Source organism: Carcharodon carcharias, chromosome 5 (assembly GCF_017639515.1).
Source record: "Carcharodon carcharias isolate sCarCar2 chromosome 5, sCarCar2.pri, whole genome shotgun sequence".
NCBI lineage: Eukaryota > Metazoa > Chordata > Chondrichthyes > Lamniformes > Lamnidae > Carcharodon > Carcharodon carcharias.
In genome coordinates, this window is record NC_054471.1 from 157,857,501 (window position 1) to 157,876,980 (window position 19,480).

General features: G+C 43.5%; 2 protein-coding genes across 8 annotated transcripts in view; one reads left to right on the forward strand and one right to left on the reverse strand.

Moving 5' to 3' along the window:
* The window catches only part of eif2b4 (eukaryotic translation initiation factor 2B, subunit 4 delta), a 66,688-nt gene extending 57,935 nt beyond the window's left edge, over positions 1–8,753 (reverse strand). Inside the window, exons 1-2 of one of the 4 annotated variants that reach the window (XM_041188653.1) lie at positions 8,736–8,753; positions 745–833 (exon numbers count right to left, since the gene is read on the reverse strand). In XM_041188653.1, the coding sequence (XP_041044587.1) occupies positions 745–760 (16 nt within the window). In that variant the 5' untranslated portion in view covers positions 761–833; positions 8,736–8,753. Of the gene's footprint in view, positions 1–744; positions 834–1,227; positions 1,335–8,735 lie in introns of those variants that run through there. The other 3 variants (XM_041188650.1, XM_041188652.1, XM_041188651.1) reach the window with 3 other exon arrangements.
* Positions 8,754–8,963: 210 nt separating this feature from the next.
* Positions 8,964–19,480, forward strand: part of snx17 (sorting nexin 17) — an 89,026-nt gene continuing 78,509 nt past the window's right edge. For 2 of the 4 annotated variants that reach the window (XM_041187445.1, XM_041187446.1), the window contains exon 1: positions 8,972–9,135. In XM_041187445.1, coding sequence (XP_041043379.1) covers positions 9,076–9,135 — 60 coding nt within the window. In that variant the 5' untranslated portion in view covers positions 8,972–9,075. Of the gene's footprint in view, positions 9,136–11,623; positions 11,704–19,480 lie in introns of all 4 variants that reach the window. The other 2 variants (XM_041187443.1, XM_041187441.1) reach the window with 2 other exon arrangements.

A 19,480-nucleotide genomic window follows, 5' to 3' on the forward strand; every position in this document is an offset into this window, starting at 1 on the left:
AAATACATCATCTGAGGGTTTGTAATGACACAATCTGGGCTGCATAGGATATACAGCACAAAAACAGGCCACTCACTCCATGCCGGTGAATGTGACATTTTCTCATACATTATAAGATAGCAACAAATCGTGAAAATGCTAAGAACATATTCTGCAATGGCCCCATATAGTGTACTTATTAATACGTGATTGTTTTTGAATACCATCCCTTCAAACAGGTCTGACTGAATATTTCCTATTGTGAAATAAAACCATTAAAAAAACAAAAGACCTTTAACATAAAACTTAGTTCTGACAATTAGTTTATTGACTTAATATGCTATCCAAAGTTAATGTCATTTATCCACAAGTTAGTGAGGGAGGAGATAGTATTGGGATGGGGACCCCCATCAGTACCTGACTAGGAGGGTGGTCTGCACTCTTGATGCTCTGCCATTTTCCCCCAACTGTCACATGGGCCATTGGGACCTGCTCTGTTTTTGTCAATTTTTCACAGCTCTCTTCAACAAGCTATCCTGCTTGAACAATTCATGCATTCTATGGGTCTTATGTGTGTCTCATTTCTCTCATCATGCTTCCTTTTGTCTTATGGTATTACTACTTATATCATTTAACCAGCTTCTATCCTTCTGAGTAATCACCTTACAGGGCATTCTTAAACTTTTCTTGTGTAAACAGTCTTTTTTTCTCAGCTGCAATATCTTCCAGTTCTCACAGATGCTTATACCTGGAATGTTAACTCACCCATCCCTTTACACATGCTGCCTGACAGATTGAGATTTCTTCTGATTTTGCCCCTCAAAGAATTTGTGGATTGAATTGCACAGATTTCCCTATCACCAAAGACAACAAGAAAAATAAATTGGTGAAAAGAATAGTTTTTAATATATAAAGTCGCATATCAGCCTCAAGAAAAAGTTTCTGCTGCTGGAATCTATTGAATTAAATTATTCATCTTCCAGCTTTGTAACAGTCATTCACAACATTGGGGATGTCATTAGGAGTTCTTTCCAAACTAAAATCAAAAGAAATGTCTTCGTTTTGCAAAGCCAGGAGGAGACTAGGTAAAGCAACATGTACTCGGTCGCAGGAATTGCATCAACTTCCGGTGATACAATGACATGAGGCCGCTCAATAATACTTTTTTCTTGGTTTAAAAAAAATCAAGCCGATTCTTAAATGTTAATCCTTCCCTCCTGTGAAATTACTGGAGAGGGTCATTCGAACCTTACCCGGAGCAGAGGTACTGCTCGCACTGCTACCCGGAACCCCGGGCTGTCCGGGCCTCGTTCCATCTCCTTCAGACATTCTATACACTGTTCGCTACTGCGCCTGCGCACACGCACTATCTCTTCATTCACATCGCAGTGAGAAGATGGACGCGTGCAGCAATGTGCACCAGCATCATTATACCCGAATACCATTCAGTTGAAAATCATTCAGCGGTGTATCATTAGCTCAACGGCATAAAACTACTGTATCGCAGAACTTGCCACATTACTTTCTGTCAGTGATTCTTCACTTTTTGGGATTTAGTTAAGTTTCGAAAAAACATTTTATGGGAGGTGACAAGGGTTCAGGTGCAAGGCTAAGGAAAATAATTTGGCACAAATGTAAAAAAAGAACAATGTTTACTTGCATAAAAACAGGAGATGTCGGAAATGCTGGTCTGGCAGTTTTTGTGGTGAGAGAAACAATTAATGTTTCAGACCGATGACCTTACATCGACCTGAAATGTGAACTTTGTTTCTCTCCCCACAAACGCTGTCAGACCTGCCGAATATTTCTGGTATTTTCTGTTTTTATCTCAAATACCAATAGCACCTGCAGTATTTTACTTTTGTATTATTATTGTAATAAAATAAAATGATAAAGGCTTATTTGCTGCCAACTGATAACTGACAAACTATTGTAATTCTCCTTTGTGTTGAGCTTTGCAATTTTCCATGACACAATTCTAAACCCAACAAATTTCAGAAGAAAACAAATGCAAATAGGACCATAAAATCAAATATATTTACAGCAGGGGAAAGTCATTTTAGTCCAGTGCACCGACCAGTCCTCCAGAGTAATCTGAAACTAATCCCACTGCACTGTTCTCCATAATGCTGCATCTTTGTCTGTTTCAAATAGTTATCTACTTTTCTCTTTAAAAATGTAATAGTGTTTGCCTCAATCTGAGACATTGTTGTGAACATTGAGTTCACATTAATACTTTAAAAAATAATGCTTAGTTCTGGGAAGATTATAGATGTGAAGAAGAGGTAATTAAAGTGCTGGTTTTAATGATTTCCAAAATACCTATATGAATTACAATTCAAAATGTTACTCATGTTTGTTTAGTAGAGTCGGGACAGAAGATAGAGCCCTAAAACAGCAAGTGGGCTTACTTAGTGTTAAGTACTTAAAGGTCGTTTGAGGATCGTCCAAAACTGACCATTGTCATGGAAATGGTTGGAGTTTAGAAAGGCTTTTGGTTTCAATTTATCTCGGTGTTAACTGGGAGATGATTTTAGTTGTAGTTTGGACTTCATGTGGTTTGCAACTCACTGAGAAAAGTTAGCTAAAATAAATGGTTATTAGACATCCTGTATTGTAAGCAGAGTAAAGAACTAACTTCATCATTGACTGTGAGGAAAGAGGGTGATGCATAATCTCAGTTTGAATCTTGTGAGGGAACGGAAACTGGAAGATTGCCTGGTTTGAAGCTAGTGGCAGAATCTACAGTAGGTCTGTTGCTGGATTATTGCAAAAGAAAGTAACCAACTGAGTAGCTTGGAAGTATTGGTAAAGTAACCAAAAGGGACTGAGGCCTCCACACTCAGTAATACTCGTTATCCTCTTTTATATACAATAATGTTTGTTTTGTTTTTAAAAAATGAAATTTTGTGGCATAGTTGTATGGTTAAAACAATATATTCAGTTTTCTTTTCAAATGTTAATAGTCCCTAACTGGATCATAACATATCCACTTCATTTTCCCACTGATCATAAAGTTCAGATTCAGAGAACATTGGTGAGTAATCATACCCTGATATGCTTTCAGCCATTCTTCATAAAAATAAGTCTTCCCTTTATAAGCTCTTTTAAAATGAAAAAATGATCAATAAAATAAACTAGTAGACAGGGGTGACAACCCCTAGTGGGACACTACCAAAAATCAAACTTTAAAAGGAAAATTAACTAATCAAATTAAAATATCATTTCTGGGGCTGATAATGCACTCCAGAGTTTCTTTAAAGTAGTTAATCAATCAATGCCCTTCACCTGTATATTGCTAACCTTGAAAATACAATTGACATACCATTAGCACCATTAGCATTTTTGATTATTTTCTGTGCCTTTTCATGACATTTTGAAGATCTATGTACCGGGCCCTCCAAGTCTCTTTCGACCTCCACTGTTCCTAGCTTTTTACTATTAAGAAAGTACTGTTCTATTCTTTTTAGCTCCAAAGTGGATGACTTCACATTTGCCGACATTGAAATCGAGTTGCCAAAGACAAAAACAAAAAAACTGCGGATGCTGGAAATCCAAAACAAAAACAGAATTACCTGGAAAAACTCAGCAGCTCTGGCAGCATCGGCGGAGAAGAAAATAGTTGACATTTCGAGTCCTCATGACCCTTCAACAGAACTTGAGTTCGAGTCCAAGAAAGAGTTGAAATATCAGCTGGTTTAAGGTGTGTGTGTGGGGGGCGGAGAGAGAGAAGTGGAGGGGGGGTGTGGTTGTAGGGACAAACAAGCAGTGATAGAAGCAGATCATCAAAAGATGTCACCAACAATAGAACAAAAGAACACATAGGTGTTAAAGTTGGTGATATTATCTAAACGAATGTGCTAATTAAGAATGGATGGTAGGGCACTCAAGGTATAGCTCTAGTGGGGTTGGGGAGAGCATAAAAGATTTTAAAATATTTAAAAATAATGGAAATAGGTGGGAAAAGGAAAATCTATATAATTTATTGGAAAAAAAAGGAAGGGGGAAACAGAAAGGGGGTGGGGATGGGGGAGGGAGCTCACGACCTAAAGTTGTTGAATTCAATATTCAGTCCGGAAGGCTGTAAAGTGCCTAGTCGGAAGATGAGGTGTTGTTCCTCCAGTTTGCGTTGGGCTTCACTGGAACAATGCAGCAAGCCAAGGACAGACATGAGGGCAAGAGAGCAGGGTGGAGTGTTAAAATGGCAAGCGACAGGGAGGTTTGGGTCATTCTTGCGGACAAACCGCAGGTGTTCTGCAAAGCGGTCTCCCAGTTTACGTTCGATCTCTCCAATGCAGAGAGCATGGGAGCAACGAATGCAGTAGACTAAGTTGGGGGAAATGCAAGTGAAATGCTGCTTCACTTGAAAGGAGTGTTTGGGTCCTTGGACGGTGAGGAGAGAGGAAGTGAAGGGACAGGTGTTGCATCTTTTGCGTGGGCATGGGGTGGTGCCATAGGAGGGGGTTGAGGAGTAGGGGGTGATGGAGGAGTGGACCAGGGTGTCCCGGAGGGAGCGATCCCTACGGAATGCCGATAGGGGGGGTGAAGGGAAGATGTGTTTGGTGGTGGCATCATGCTGGAGTTGGCAGAAATGGCGGAGGATGATCCTTTGAATGCGGAGGCTGGTGGGGTGATAAGTGAGGACAAGGGGGACCCTATCATGTTTCTGGGAGGGAGGAGAAGGCGTGAGGGCGGATGCGCGGGAGATGGGCCGGACACGGTTGAGGGCCCTGTCAACGACTGTGGGTGGAAAACCTCGGTTAAGGAAGAAGGAGGACATGTCAGAGGAACTGTTTTTGAAGGTAGCATCATCGGAACAGATGCGACCAAGGCGAAGGAACTGAGAGAATGGGATGGAGTCCTTACAGGAAGCGGGGTGTGAGGAGCTGTAGTCGAGGTAGCTGTGGGAGTCGGTGGGTTTGTAATGGATATTGGTGGACAGTCTATCACCAGAGATTGAGACAGAGACGTCAAGGAAGGGAAGGGAAGTGTCAGAGGTGGACCACGTGAAAATGATGGAGGGGTGGAGATTGGAAGCAAAATTAATAATTTTTTCCAAGTCCCAACGAGAGCATGAAGTAATCATCGATGTACCGGAGAAAGAGTTGTGGAAGGGGGCCGGACTAGGACTGGAACAAGGAATGTTCCACATACCCCATAAAGAGACAGGCATAGATGGTGCCCATGCGGGTACCCATAGCCACACCTTTTATTTGGAGGAAGTGAGAGGAGTTGAAGGAGAAATTGTTCAGCGTGAGAACAAGTTCAGCCAGACGGAGGAGAGTAGTGGTGGATGGGGATTGTTCGGGCCTCTGTTCGAGGAAGAAGCTAAAGGCCCTCAGACCATCCTGGTGGGGGATGGAGGTGTAGAGGGATTGGATGTCCATGGTGAAGAGGAAGCGGTTGGGGCCAGGGCGCGCGGAGGCTGAGCATCAACTCGCAGACACTTCCTCCTACCTCTCCCTGGACCATGACCCCACCACTGAACATCAAGTCATTGTTTCCAGGACTGTCACTGACCTCATCTCCTCTGGGGATCTCCCTCTCACAGCTTCCAACCTGATAGTCGCCCAACCTCGGATGGCCCGCTTCTATCTCCTACCCAAAATACACAAACAGAACTGCCCCGGTAGACCGATCGTCTCAGCTTGCTCCTGCCCCACAGAACTCATTTCTCGTTATCTTGACTCCCTTCTCTCTCCCCTTGTCCAGTCCCTTCCCACCTACATCCGTGATTCCTCTGACACCTTACGTCACATCAACAATTTCCTGTTCCCTGGCCCCAACCGCTTCCTCTTCACCATGGACGTCCAATCCCTCTACACCTCCATCCCCCACCAGGATGGTCTGAGGGCCCTTAGCTTTTTCCTCGAACAGAGGCCCGAACAATCCCCATCCACCACTACTCTCCTCCGTCTGGCTGAACTTGTTCTCACGCTGAACAATTTCTCCTTCAACTCCTCTCACTTCCTCCAAATAAAAGGTGTGGCTATGGGTACCCGCATGGGCCCCAGCTGTGCCTGTCTCTTTATGGGGTATGTGGAACATTCCTTGTTCCAGTCCTACTCCGGCCCCCTTCCACAACTCTTTCTCCGGTACATCGATGATTACTTCGGTGCCGCTTCATGCTCTCGTCGGGACTTGGAAAAATTTATTAATTTTGCTTCCAATCTCCACCCCTCCATCATTTTCACGTGGTCCACCTCTGACACTTCCCTTCCCTTCCTTGACGTCTCTGTCTCAATCTCTGGTGATAGACTGTCCACCAATATCCATTACAAACCCACCGACTCCTACAGCTACCTCGACTACAGTTCCTCACACCCCGCTTCCTGTAAGGACTCCATCCCATTCTCTCAGTTCCTTCGCCTCCGTCGCATCTGTTCCGATGATGCTACCTTCAAAAACAGTTCCTCTGACATGTCCTCCTTCTTCCTTAACCGAGGTTTTCCACCCACGGTCGTTGACAGGGCCCTCAACCGTGTCCGGCCCATCTCCCGCGCATCCGCCCTCACGCCTTCTCCTCCCTCCCAGAAACATGATAGGGTCCCCCTTGTCCTCACTTATCACCCCACCAGCCTCCGCATTCAAAGGATCATCCTCCGCCATTTCCGCCAACTCCAGCATGATGCCACCACCAAACACATCTTCCCTTCACCCCCCCTATCGGCATTCCATAGGGATCGCTCCCTCCGGGACACCCTGGTCCACTCCTCCATCACCCCCTACTCCTCAACCCCCTCCTATGGCACCACCCCATGCCCACGCAGAAGATGCAACACCTGCCCCTTCACTTCCTCTCTCCTCACCGTCCAAGGGCCCAAACACTCCTTTCAAGTGAAGCAGCATTTCACTTGCGTTTCCCCCAACTTAGTCTACTGCATTCGTTGCTCCCAATGTGGTCTCCTCTACATTGGAGAGACCGAACGTAAACTGGGCGACCGCTTTGCAGAACACCTGCGGTCTGTCCGCAAGAATGACCCAAACCTCCCTGTCGCTTGCCATTTTAACACTCCACCCTGCTCTCTTGCCCACATGTCTGTCCTTGGCTTGCTGCATTGTTCCAGTGAAGCCCAACGCAAACTGGAGGAACAACACCTCATCTTCCGACTAGGCACTTTACAGCCTTCCGGACTGAATATTGAATTCAACAACTTTAGGTCGTGAGCTCCCTCCCCCATCCCCAACCCCTTTCTGTTTCCCCCTTCCTTTTTTTTCCAATAAATTATATAGATTTTCCTTTTCCCACTTATTTCCATTATTTTTAAATATTTTAAGATCTTTTATGCTCTCCCCACCCCCACTAGAGCTATACCTTGAGTGCCCTACCATCCATTCTTAATTAGCACATTCGTTTAGATAATAATACCTATGTGTTCTTTTGTTCTATTGTTGGTGACATCTTTTGATGATCTGCTTCTATCACTGCTTGTTTGTCCCTACAACCACACCCCCCTCCACTTCTCTCTCTCTCTCTCTCCCCGCCCCCCCACACACGCACCTTAAACCAGCTTATATTTCAACTCTTTCTTGGAGTCGAACTCAAGTTCTGTCGAAGGGTCATGAGGACTCGAAACGTCAACTCTTTTCTTCTCCGCCGATGCTGCCAGACCTGCTGAGTTTTTCCAGGTAATTCTGTTTTTGTTTTGCCAAAGACAATATGTCTTTGTAATGTTACACTTCCATTTACATGGTTTACCATGCTGCTCATCATTGTGTCATCAACAAATTTCGCTTGGTTTTCTATTTCATCAACTAAGTCATTATTAATTAGTAAGTAACTCTTTCGAGTATTAATTAGTAAGTAGTTGAGACCTGGCTCAGGTCCTTGAGAAATACCACTAATCACCAGGGAGGCGCTGTCTGTGTTTGTGAGATGAGGAGTGTCTATGCATTGGGGCTAAGAGAAATGGCTATGTATTGGATGGAGAGGGGGATCCGAATCTGTGGGGGTGGCCTATGTGTGGGAGGAGGGTAGGAAAGAGGGATTTTGGATTTTCTTTGTGTGAGGAAGGTTTTCTGTGGGAATGTGTATGTGTGTTGGGGTGTCAGGAAAAATATATCTGGTGTCTGAACTTAACATAAATAGGAACAGGAGTTGTCCTCTCGAGCCTGCTCCATCATTCATTATAAAGCCATGGATTATGTGGTCGAGGACTCAGCTGCACAGATTTCCTGCCCCCCCCCCCCAACCCAACCCAACCCAACCCAGTTAAAAACTCAGTCTTACATCAGCTTTATATATATTCATCAGCTCAATGTCTGTCTCTGGGCGAGATTTTTCGAGCGTTGGGGAACGTAAAATTCAGCCAACCCTTCAGAAGTCCATTGACTTCGGCGGGACCACAAAATTCCGCTGTGAGAGAGTGTGTGTATCGGGGGTGGTTCTACATTGTGCGATTTTACAACCCTAGCAGTAACTCTCATCTGGGAGCAGGCAGTGTATTTACTTGAGGCCCGGATTGGCCCTGTACTGTGGGCGGCATCGCCTCATCTCAGTCAGGACATTCATCGAGGTTCCAGCTGCTCCAGGTGCCGTCATTGTGGGGGGACAGGACCGTGGAGATCAGCATTATCAATCCCGGCACTGAAGTCATAAATAACTAATAAACTTGTGTAAAGCACTTCACTTGTGTCCAGTGTTTAGATTTGACAGAACGTATTTCAAAATGATGACTTTAGAGCTTTGAAAAGTAAGGATTTATCACCGTCCACCAACCCTTAACCCCTTTATTCAGATATTAGAAGGCCCAAACCTGGTCAAATCGCGCTCAGTTGGACTGGACCACGATGTAAAAAGGAGGGGTGGGGTGTGGAGGGGAGAAGTTGTTATTGACCACCCACATCGCTGCCATGTTGTAAGGTGAAGGCGTTGGGGTGTCAGTGGGAGGGACGCTCGGTTCGTTTGCTCGAGTAAGAGCCCCGCCCCCTTCCTTCGGCCCTCCCCTCCCCTCCCCTCCCCTCCCCTCCCCTCTCCTTAACTCGATCACTCGCTGGCGCGGACAAGATGGTGGACGGCGTTTGGTGATTGTCCTGCTTGCGCCGCCGCTTGCTGCAAGTTTCTAGGGGAAAGACAGGGGCGGCTCTGCGGACACGATGCATTTCTCCATCCCAGAGACTGAGGCACTGAGCGCCGATAACGGATCTACATATGTGGTGAGTGAACGGAGCGGCCATCGCCAGTTTCTGCCCTTGAGAATCAATTGCTTGGGGACGTTTCTCAGCCAGAACGGGATCCCTTCTCTCACCGGAGGCTCGAGGTTGCGGGGCGGCGGTTGATTGTAGTCGTATAGTTTAGGAGTATAATATCTCTCTCTCTGCCCCCCCCCCCCCCCGGCAAGTGCTAATTTAATGAGACATTTTGTACATTACTCGGACACAATCTCCCATTAAATAATTTGCAAAATGCCTCATTAAACTAACACTTGCCGACACGTCGGAGGATTGTTGGGGGCGGGGTTGGTGCTGGGGAAGAGATTACAAAACTAATGCAAACAACAGCGGTTAACTCTCGCAACTCCCCCTTGGCCAAGAGTTTTTACACCTGAAATGCGTATTCGACTGTGTCTTGAAATTTAAAGCTCAATAGAAAATGCTGTCAAATTCATGGATTGGTTTAAGGCATTCTTATTGAAGCTGGACCTTGCATTAGTCAGTGAAGACCTCGGTGAAGGAAACATTTGTACGAAAGCTCAACGGTCTGATCCCCAGCATCCATGTAGTGACTGGCTGGATTAGTTAAAGACGCAGAGGATCTTTAGAAGTATGCGAGGTATAGAGTGGAGTAGAAAAGGTAAATTGGGAACATAGTTTCAGAGTAACCTATGATGGTTACAAACTAGCAAAAGACCAGTTCGGGATAGATATCCAGAAGTGCTTTAAGCAAAGAGTCAACGTCTAAAATTTGAGTTATTCGAGGTGCAGTTGGATGTTGTGATCATGAGCGCGTAGGTTTCTGAGGAAGCACAACCCAAATACGATTAAGCTAAGCCTAAAACCAAGGATTCCTCTCAATATGTTGTTTCCTCTTATTTAACCTTGCATTCTCCTATGGTAGATCAATGTGTGAAGGAATAGCAGTATATTTGTGATATGTTAAATAACTTCAATATTTTTTAAATTGGGCTGTATGAAAGCAAATCCAGTTTGTAGGCCTCTCCATTTGACCATTTAAAGAAATAACTTGCATTTATATAATGTTTTTCATGACCTCAGGACATTCCAAAGCACTTTGCAGTCAATTAAGTCAGCTTGTCAGTTGTAGTCACTCTGACAATGCAGTCAATCCTGCAAACAGTAATGAAGCAATAGCCAGGTAATCAGTTTTGGTGATTACCTCTGGAGAAAAGGCATATGGACTTGAAGCATTGTTTCTCAGATGCTGCCACACATGCTGTTTTTCTAGCATTTCCTGTTTTATATCAGTTTTGATGATGGTTGAAGGATTGGCTAGTTCATTGGAGGGACACCCTCGCCCTTTGAATAATGCACTGAGATTTTTTACCACACTTGAGGTGTAACCTTGACCTAATGTCACATCTGAAAGATGCACCTTTGAGTGCAAAGAATCCTCAGTATTCTGATTCTGAAGAGGCTTGACCATGTAGCGACTGTGGTTGTTTTCCCCGACTGGGAAATCTAGAATACGGGCACAGACTCAGTCAATCATTAGGGACTGAAATGAGGAGAAATGTCTTCATTCAGAGGGTTGTGAATCTTTGGAATTGTCAACCCCAGAGGATAGAGGATTGCGGATTCCCCATTATTGAGTATGTTCCAACACGTTCTTGGCTAGTCTCGCACATTATATCCCCTATAAACTTGAATTCATCCAAAACCTTGCTGCCCACATTCTTTCTTGTCCCTGCGTTCACTGACCTACATTGGCTTCTTGTCAGGTAGTATCTTAAAATGATCATCCTTGTTTTCAAATCTCTCCATGGCCCTCCCTATCTCTGTAATCCCCACCAGCCTCAAACCACCCCCCCCCCAAAAAAAAAGATAGCTGCACTCATCTAACCCTGGCCTCTTTCATATCCCTGACTTTAGTTACTCCACCATTGGTGGTCATGCCTTCAGTTGCCTGGGGCTTAAGTTCTGGAATTCACTCCCTATGCCTATCAGTCTCTCTACATTGAAGATACTACTTAAAACCTGCTTCTTTAACTAAACTTTTGGTCATCTGCTCCATCACCTTCTGTGACTTAGTGTCATTTTTTATTTTATATTTCTGCTATGAAACACTTTGCAACATTTTGTTATGTAAGGGCGCTACATAAATATTATATTCACAGCTGAGATTTTTCAGGCCGTAAGGTATCATTGAATAAGCAGAGTATACAGCAAGGTAAAATTAAGGCAGTAAATCAGCTGTGATCAAATTGAATGGTAGAGTAGACTCCAGGGGCTGAATGGCCTGCTGCTTATTCCTTATGTTCTTACTGCATTGCCATGTTAATCTAGAATATTTGCTCAAATCTTGAGTGGGGCTTGAACTGGTGAGAATGCCAATCACTGAGCCGCGGTTTGTACCATATTCTAATGCTGCCCTAAGTTGATCTGTTGTGAGCGGTTATTTCTAACTTCTGCTTCTAGCTGGTTGAAGTAATATTCATACTCTGCGTTTCTGTCTATTATACAACAGTTTAGAGAATGTTCATGATTTGAAATATGGCTGTGATCTGGAGAACAAACAATTATAGGGACAGCTGCCCTACTTTGAATGTGAGTCTTATTTCACTACATGTACACTTTTTGAACTGGCCTCATTTGCAAACAAAGCCAACATTTCCCAAAGCAGTTGGAAGTGGGTTTTCCTAGTTGCTTGCATTTTTATGAACTTTAACAATGTCGCCATTTTGTTTTGAGTTTGAAGTGGTCACATTATTTGTTCTTAGAACATGGGCTCCTGACAAGGCACCATTTATTATTAATTCATAAATGTCCAGTATTAACAGTCTATTAAGAGTGGAACAGTGTCTTATAGGCTAGGCTGGTTAGATGTGGCAGCTTCCCCCCTTTTTTAAGGCCATTGGTAGATTCTTACAATTCACTAGTTTTCATGGTAAATGGCACATTCCCAACTCAATTCTACAAATTGCTCAGGTGGAATTTGATTTTATCTCTGCGTTACTAGTACCATAAAGCTACTGCCTTCTCCTTTTTACCGGTAGTATGTGAATTTGGAGTGTTAACTTGTATATTTGGCATATATTAATTTTAATTGTGTTTGAGAATGATGTGTGTTTGCGCTCAGCTTGCTGGTGTGCAAGAAGCACTTAGGAACACTTAGGAAAAATAATCAATCGATAGCTTGTGAGCAAAACTTTTGCTTGGTAATATTGATTGCCATTGTATTAAAGAATAGTGTGCAGTTAACTTGGATCCATTCCTCCTGATGGCTTTTTGGACTCAGCGTTGCAGCAGTGCAACTTTGGCTCAGCTAATTTTGTTTCCCCATTGCTGCCTCTGGGTCATTTAGAAGCGTGGACTATGAAATTTTTCTGCATGTGGAGGAGTGTTGGATAAAACCATAACAAGCTAATTTGAAAACTAAGAAGTATTGAGTCAAGAAGTTGCTAAGACATTAAGAATGCAGATTTTTTAACATAGTCATAGGATCATAAGGTCATCGCAGCAGCAAAGGAGGCCATTCAGCCTATCAAGTCCTTTCTGGCTGTCTGTAGAGCAACCCTATCATTCCCATTTCCTGCTCTATCCCCATAGTCCAGCAAGTCGGCATAGGAGGAGGCCATTCAGCCCATCAAGTTCATGGCAACTAATCCAGCCAATCCCATTTCCCCATTCTATCCCTTCAGCTTTGCAATTTTACTCCTTTAGTGTTCATCAAATTTCATTTTGAAATCATGAATTGCCTCTGCTTTCACCACCCTCAAAGCTGGCACTCTTCTTCCTCACACTCACCCACCCCACATCTCTTGTCCAAAACCTTAAACTTGTGTTCCCTAGTCCTTGTGCCATCAACTAATGGAACAGCTTTTATTTGTCTGCCTTTGCTAAGACCTGTCATAAACTTGAGCACCTCTATTAAATCTCCCCATGATCTCCATTGGTCCGAGGAGAGCAACCTAACCTTGTAGCTAAAATTTCTTCTGCACCCTGTTAAGGGCACTCACTTCCTTCTGAAGTATGGTGATCAGAACTGGTCAAAACTCTAGTTGTGGCCTAAATAGAGTTTTATAAAGGTTCAGCATTACCCCCTTGCTTTTATACAATTTCTCTTTTTATGAAACCCAAGATCCCATATGCTTTGCTAACTACTCTGATTATACAAACTTCAAAGATCTGTGCACATGGACCCCAAGGTCCTTCTGTCCCTGCTGTGTTAATTTGATTTGCCCATTCTGCTAGCCTATCCATGTCCTATTGAAGTCGGTTGGTATCACCTTCACTGTCAGCCGTACCTCCAAGGTTAGTTTCATTGTCAAATTTTGAAATGTCACAATGCTAAGGTGGCGAAGGACATATTAAAAGGCAATTGCATTTCATTTGAATAATTTAGAGGGGGGATTCTTTTATACAGAATAAAATGGTGTTTTTGATTGTAATTTTAAAATATTGAACTGTTAACAGTTTCAACTTGGTGTGGAACTATTAAAGTAGGTTGAGGAATGACAGAAAGCAAAATATCATTTAACTGAAAGTTTACCCATTTTATTAAGGAGTAGTGGAGCTTTGTTTATAGAAGTGCCTGCTTGTGGAACAGATATTTCAATTCTTTAAAAAAAAGTTGTGACTAGAATAATCATTTATCTAAAACTGTGGCCTTACTTAAAGAATCAAGTTGGTATTCCATAGTAACCCGATATTTAACATTTCCTGCTTTTATCCATCCAGTGTTTAACTTAATGTGGAAAATTCTTGTAGCATGAACAGATTTAGTGATGTAATAAAAAAGGAATCTTTGGCAGTGCAGTTCCTTAGCAAAAATAGTATTTTTAATCATCTATCAGGAAGGGGCAATTATGAAAGCATTTTTGAATGTGAATGGAGAAAAGTATATTTAATGTCAATTCTGTTCTATATATTTAAAATGTAAGATTTAAAATGCAGGCCAAATATATGTAACAGCACTGTTGGGACTCTGTTCTTGGGCTAATTAATCTTGGATCACAGTATTTTGATATGGCACGAAACTTGACTTGCAGATTAGATAGGATCACAAGGTACCTACGGCACTATGGATTTGAATTGTAAGCTCTAAGCATAGAAGTGGTACAATGCACATAAAGATTCATGTCAGTGCTGCAGTTTATACTTCCTCAGGCCAACATATAATATACAAATAACAGATGTAGGCAATGTGGGTGGGCTGAGTACTACAGGACTGTGCACACGTACTGGTAACTTGGCTTCTACTTAGATGTGGAATTCCCACATGAATGGGGATGAAATGATGCTTTGAATTTTACTGATGGTAGTGAGACAACAACTTGACTAAATTAATTTGAGTGCATGAAAAAAAATAAAATGTAGAGACAGCATCAGCTCTATCTAAAATAAAAGCAAAAAACTGCGGATGCAGGAAATCCAAAATAAAAATAAAAATACCTTGAAAAACTCAGCAGGTCTGACAACATCTGTGGAGAGGAACACAGTTAACGTTTCGAATCCGTATGACTCTTCAACAGAACTAAGTAAAAATAGAAGAGATGAAATATAGCTGGCTTAAGGTGGGGAGGGGGGGGAACAGACGGACTGGATAGAGGGCCAGTGATAGGTGGAGATAACCAAAAGACGTCACAGACAAAAAGACAAAGAGGTGTTGAAGGTGGTGATATTATCTATGCTAATAGGTGACATTAAGGATAGAAAGCAGGACGAGCAAAGTACAGATAGCCCTAGTGGGGGTGAAGTGGGGGGAAGGGATCGAAATAGGCTAAAAGGTAGAGATAAAACAATGGATGGAAATACATTTTAAAAATAATGGAAATAGATGAGAAAAGAAAAATCTATATAAATTATTGGAAAAAAAGGAGGATCGGAAAGGGGGTGGGGATGGGCTCTATTTGTCTGACGTTAGCCAGCATTTGTCTGACGTTAGCCAGCATTTGTCTGACGTTAGCCAGCATTTGTCTGACGTTAGCCAGCATTTGTCTGACGTTAGCCAGCATTTGTCTGACGTTAGCCAGCATTTGTCTGACGTTAGCCAGCATTTGTCTGACGTTAGCCAGCATTTGTCTGACGTTAGCCAGCATTTGTCTGACGTTAGCCAGCATTTGTCTGACGTTAGCCAGCATTTGTCTGACGTTAGCCAGCATTTGTAAGTTGAAAACAAAAACAGAATTACCTGGAAAAACTCAGCAGGTCTGGCAGAAGCCTAATTCAGCATACAAACATGTTTGACCTAGGCAACTGAGATGTTAAACCTGCTAAAGATACTGGCTTATCCATTTGTGTTCTATTTTAAAGTTTAAAAATTATAGTTTGAAACTAATGTACTTCAGTAGTACTATTAAAATTTAAAATGTTGCAATTCCAATTAGGTACCAAGACCAATTTGAACATGAGTCACTGAAATAGGTAAGCCAGCACAGACCAGGAATTAATTGTATAATTTCTGGATCTGTTTGGCCTAGTAACACACCAATGATGCACTTAACTTGGGTCACAATTCAATCATTCTACTTAAACAATTTACATTTGAGCAATCTTTTGATATCATTGCAGGGGAGGTGGTGGCATAGTGGTGGTGTCACTGGATCCAGAGACCCAGGGTAATGCTTTGGGGACCTGGATTCAAATCCCACCACACCAGGTGGTGAAATTTGAATCAATAAAAATCTGGAATTAAAAGTCTAATGATGACCATGAAAGCATTGTTGATTGTTGTAAAAACCCACCTGGTTTACTAATGTCTTTTAGAAATCTGTTGTTGTCACTGAGAGTGGTTGACTCTTAACCGGCCTCTGAAATGGCCAAGCAAGCTACTCCATTGTATCAAATCACTAAAAAGGAATGAAACAGGATGTACCACCCAGCATCGACCTGGGCACCAGAAATGACAACAGCAAACTCAGCCCTGTTGACCCTGCAAAGTCTTCCTTACCAACACCTGGGGTCTTGTGCAAAAATTGAGAGCTGCCTCATGGACTTGTCAAGCAACAGCCTGACATTGTCATGCTCACGGAATCATACCTTACAGATAATTTCCCAGACATCACCATCGTCACAGATGTGGCTGCACAATGGTATACAGTTGGGAGCGAGTTGCCCTGGGAGTCTTCAACATTAAATCCGGATCCCATGAAGTCTCATTGCATCAGATCAAACATGCGCAAGGAAACCTACTGCTGATTACCACATACTGCACCACCACCTTCCCTCTCAGCTGATGAATCAGTACTCCTCCATGTTGAACACACATTGTAGGAGGCACTGAGGGTGGAGAGGATGCAGGAAAAACTCTGGGTGTGGGATTTCAGTTGCCATCATCGAGTGGCTCGCTAGCACCATTACTGGCCAAATCTTAAAGGACACAGCTGCTAGACTGGGTCTGCGGCAGGAGGTGAGGGAACCAACATGAGGGAAAAACATCCTTGACCTCATCCTTGCCAGCAGCAGATGCATCTGTCCATGGCAGTATCGCTAGGAGTGACCATTGCACAATCCTGTGGAGACAAAGTCCTGTCTTAACACGATGGAGGGTTTCCTCTATGTGATGTGGCACTACCACCGTGCTAAGTTGGATAGGTTTCGAACAGATTTAGCAAGACTGAGCAGCCATGAGGCACTATGGGCCATGTGCAGCAGCAGAATTGTACTCGACCACAATCTGTAACCTCATGGCCTAACATTCCTCCACTCTGCCATTACCACCAAGCCAGGGGATCAACCCTGGTTCAATGAAGAGTGCAGGAGGGTATGCCAGGTGCAGCACCAAGCATACCTAAAAATGAGGTGTCAATGGGGTGAAGCTACAACACAGGACCACTTGCATGCCAAACAGCATAAGCAGCAAGTGGTAGACGGAGCTAAGCAATTTCACAACCAAACAGATCAGGTCTAAGGTCTACAGGCCTGCCACATCTAGTTGTGAATGGTGGTAGAGAATGAAATATCCCCTTCCTCAATGATGGGGGAGCTCAGCACATCAGTGCAAAAGGTAAGGCTGAAGCATTTGCAACAGTCTTCAGTTAGAATTACGGAGTGGATGACCCATCTCTGCCTCCTCTGGAGGTAACCAGCATCACAAATGCCAGTCTTCAGCCAATTCGATTCACTCTACATAATATCAAGAAACAGCTGAAGGCTCTGGATACCACAAAGGCCATGGGCCCTGACAATGTTCTGGCAATAGTACTGAATACTTGGTGCTCCAAAACATTCCCCCCCCCCCCACCTCCCCGACTCAGCCAAGCTGTTCCAGCTGACACTGGCACCTATCCAGCAATGTGGGAAAATTGCCCAGGTATGTCCTGTCCACACAAAGGACAAATCCAACCTAGCCATTTACCGCCCCATTAGTCTACCCTTGATCATCAGTTAAGTGATGGAAGGGGCCATCAGCAGTGTTATCAAGTGGCATATGCTTAGCTCAATAATGGTCAGTTTAGGTTCAGCCAGGGCCACTCAGCTCCTGACCTCATTACAGGCCTTGGTTGATACATGGGCAGAACAGCTGAAACTCCAGAGGTGAGGTGAGAGTGACTGCTTTAACTTCAAGTCAGCATTTGACTGAGTGGTATCAAGGAGCCCGAGCAAAGCTGGAGTCAATGAGAATCAGGGGCGAAAATCTCCGCTGGCTAGAGACATACTAACACAAAGGAAGATAGTTGTTGGAGGCCAGTCATCTCAGTTCAGGGACATTACTGCAGGAGTTCCTCAGGGTAGTGTCCCAAGTCCAACCATTTTCAGCTGCTTCATCAATGACCTTCCCTCCATCATAGGTCAGAAGTGGGGATGTTCGTTGATGATTGAATAGCACCATTTGTGACTGCTCAGTAGCCCATATCCAAATGCAACAAGACCTGGACAATATCCAGGCTTGGGCTGACAAGTGGCAAATAACATTCGTGCCATGGAATGACCATCTCCAACAGGAGAGAATCTAATCATCGCCCTTTGACATTTAACGGCATTACCATCACTGAATCCCCCACTATCAACATCCTGGGGGGTTACCATTGACCAGAAAGTGAACTGAACTAGCCATATAAATATTGTGGGTACAACAGCAGGTCAGAGGCTAGGAATCCTGTGGCGAGTAACTCTCGACGTGCTGACTTCCCAAAGTCTGTCCACCATCTACAAGGCACAAGTCAGGAATGTGACGAAATGCTGTCCACTTGCCTGGTTGAGTGCAGCTCCCGCAACACACAAGAAGCTTGACACTGTCCAGGACAAAGCAGCCCTAACCCTCCTACAAACATTCACTCCTTCCACCACCGACGCACAGTGGCAGCAGTGTGTACCATCTACAAGATGCACTCAGGAACTCACCAAGCCTCACTGACAGCACCTTCCAAACCCACGACCCCTACCATTTCAAAGAACAAGGGTAGTAGACACATGGGCACACCACCACTTGCATGTTCCCCTCCAAGCCACTCACCACCCTGACTTGGAGATATATTGCCATTCCTTCATTGTTGCTGGGTTAAAATCCTGGAGCTCTCTCCTTAATAGCACTGTGGGTGTACCTAAACCACATGGACTGCAGTGGTTCAAGAAGGCAGCTCACCACCACCTCAGGGCAGTTAGGGATGGGCAATAAATGCTGGCCATCCAGCGTCGCCCACATCCCATGAATTGAATTAAAAAGAATTGGTAGTGTACATAGTGGCAAAATGCATAGTTGTGTTTAAAAAGTCTATTAGAGGTTCCATCATGGATTTTGTAATCCGATGTCTAGAGGTTCATTGCAATTTTGAGGTCTACTTCTCTAGTGAGTCACAAAACTGTTTTAATCCCTTGACACTTTCTTTCGATAGTAGCAATAAAATGAACTGAACTCGGATACAGATTTAGCTTCAGGAATATTTTTAGCTATTCTGATTTGTTCTTCTCCTCTGTATTCTTTAACAGCGTAGTCTTGTTCACCATCCTGTTGCTTTTCCTGCTGTTCACACTTGGCAGGGTGGCAGCTCTTTCATGCCTTAAATTCCCTGGGCATGAAAGTTACTTTCTATCTAATGGTGTAAACACACTAATCATGAAGCAGATTTTTATAATCTTTGATGCTCAGGGAGTTTGAAACATATAGAATCATAGGATAGTACAGCATAAAAGGAGGCTTTTTGGTCTATTGTGCTTGTTCTAGCTTTTTGACACAGTTGTCCAATCAACTTTGCCCTATAACCTTATAAATATTACCCTTTCAAGTATTCATTCAATTTTCTTCTGAAAGTTCTGATTGAATCTTCTTGCACCAGCCTTGGGCAGTATATTCCAGTTCATCACACTGCATGTTTTGAAAAAATGAATTCTCCTCTTGCCTCTTGGTATTTTGCAAGTTACCATAAATCCATGTCCTCAGGCT